Raw genomic sequence first — 1,667 nt, 5'->3', positions numbered from 1 at the left:
GGGAAAAGGGGGAAAGGTGGGGTGAGAGGAGAAAAGAGGGTGGGAAAAGGGGCGAGGGGGGAAAAGAGGGTGGGAAAAGGGATGAGGGAGTGGGAAAAGGGGAAAAGTGGGGACGAGGTAGGAAAAGGGGGTGGGAAAAGGGATGAGGGGGTGGGAAAAGGGGATAAAGGGGTGGGAAAAGGGATAAAGGGGTGGGAAAAGGGGGGATGAGAAGGGAAAAGGGATGGGCAAAGGGAAAAGGGGGAGGGAAAAGGGTGAACAGGGGAAGAGCCACCAGACACAAAGCCATGAACCATGGCCGGGGGGGTGTGAGGGGCTGCGGGAGCCGCGGGGGGCTCACGGGGGCGTGCAGGGACCCACCGATCTTCATCTGGAAGTTGTTGAAGGAGTGCTCGTTGATGTACTTCATCTGCTCCATGAGGTGCATGGCGTAGTCGGCGAGGGCCGCGATGTGGCTCCGGCCCTCGCGGTCGTAGGTGGAGGCGTTGAGCCCCGACGCCGCCATGTAGGTGCTGCCGATGGTCTTGATCTTCTCCAGCTGCCGGTACTTCTGCTCGCTGATGATCTGGTTGTGGGGACACACACACACGTGGTGGGGTCACCCCCCACCCCCCCGCAGCCCCTCGGTAGGGCTGTGGGTGCCCCGGGTCCTGCACCCCCTCCCGTGGCTCCGTGGATGCTGCTCCGTGGCCTCTCCAAGGCCCCGTGCACCCCATTTCCCTGCACCCGTCATCCTGCACCCCATTCATGCTGCTCCACAGCCCCTCCAGCACCCCGTGATTGTACTCCCCGCACCCCACCCTCATCCATGCTGTTCCACAGCCTCTCCAGCACCCCCTGCACCCCTTCCCGTGGCTCCAAGAACGTCGCTCCACAGCCCCTCCAGCACCCCGTGCGCCCCATCCCCGTGCACTTCACCTCCACACATCCCGCACCCCCCTGCCCTCGTCGCCCCTCGCTCCCCCCAGCACCTCGTCGAAGTCGGCGATGATCTCGTTGAGCAGCCTCAGGCACTCCACGCCCTCGTTGTTGGCCTCCAGCTCCACGTAGAACTCGGAGAAGTTGCTGATGGAGGCGAACATCACGGCCACGCACTCGCAGGACTGGTAGTAGAGCTCGTCGTTGCGCCGCTCCCGCGCCAGGAAATGCGCGGCCACGTCCTTGGGCAGGATGTTGTGGAGCAGCCGCCGGTTGTAGGCCTGGAGCTCCTCCATCTCCTCCTTCTCGCCCGTTGCCTGCGGGGAACAGACCCGTGTGGGGGCTGCCAGGGGGGCCACGGGGCCACCCCGGGGTTGGGGCGCGGGGAGGGGTCGGTTCTGGTCCGGGGGTGAAGGGAAAAGGGTTGGTCCCGGTCATGGGGTGTGGGAAAAGGGTGGTTCCCAGCCCCTGGTCCTACCTGGAGCTTCCAGAGGAAGTCGAGGCGGGCGGTGGACTCGACCTGCTGCGCGTGCAGGTAAAGGGCCAGGGCGAACACGGCCAGGACGGCGGGGGTGACGAACCGCAGGGCCACCTTCCCCTCCGCGGGGCTGCGGGACCCCCGGAGCCCTGAGAGGGGCTGAGGGATGGCCCCCGCCCACCCCAGGGACCCCAAACCTGCACCCAACCCCAAACCTGCACCCAACCACCTTAGGGACCCCAAACCTGCACCCAACCCCAAACCTGCACCC

The 1,667-nt window shown here is 65.6% G+C and overlaps 1 protein-coding gene across 1 annotated transcript in view; it reads right to left on the bottom strand.

Annotated features, from left to right (window-relative positions):
- The window catches only part of ADCY6 (adenylate cyclase 6), a 21,392-nt gene that overhangs the window by 11,171 nt on the left and 8,554 nt on the right, over positions 1-1,667 (bottom strand). The window contains exons 17-18 of the mRNA XM_017836660.1: positions 1,397-1,526; positions 1,047-1,235 (exon numbers count right to left, since the gene is read on the bottom strand). Of these exons, the coding sequence (XP_017692149.1) occupies positions 1,047-1,235; positions 1,397-1,526 (319 nt within the window). The remainder of the gene's footprint in view (positions 1-1,046; positions 1,236-1,396; positions 1,527-1,667) is intronic.

Source organism: Lepidothrix coronata, unplaced genomic scaffold (assembly GCF_001604755.1).
Source record: "Lepidothrix coronata isolate B3197 unplaced genomic scaffold, Lepidothrix_coronata-1.0 Scaffold281, whole genome shotgun sequence".
Classification (NCBI taxonomy): Eukaryota; Metazoa; Chordata; class Aves; order Passeriformes; family Pipridae; genus Lepidothrix; species Lepidothrix coronata.
The sequence above is the reverse complement of the archived record's forward strand: the minus strand, read 5'-3'. Positions and strand labels throughout refer to the sequence as shown.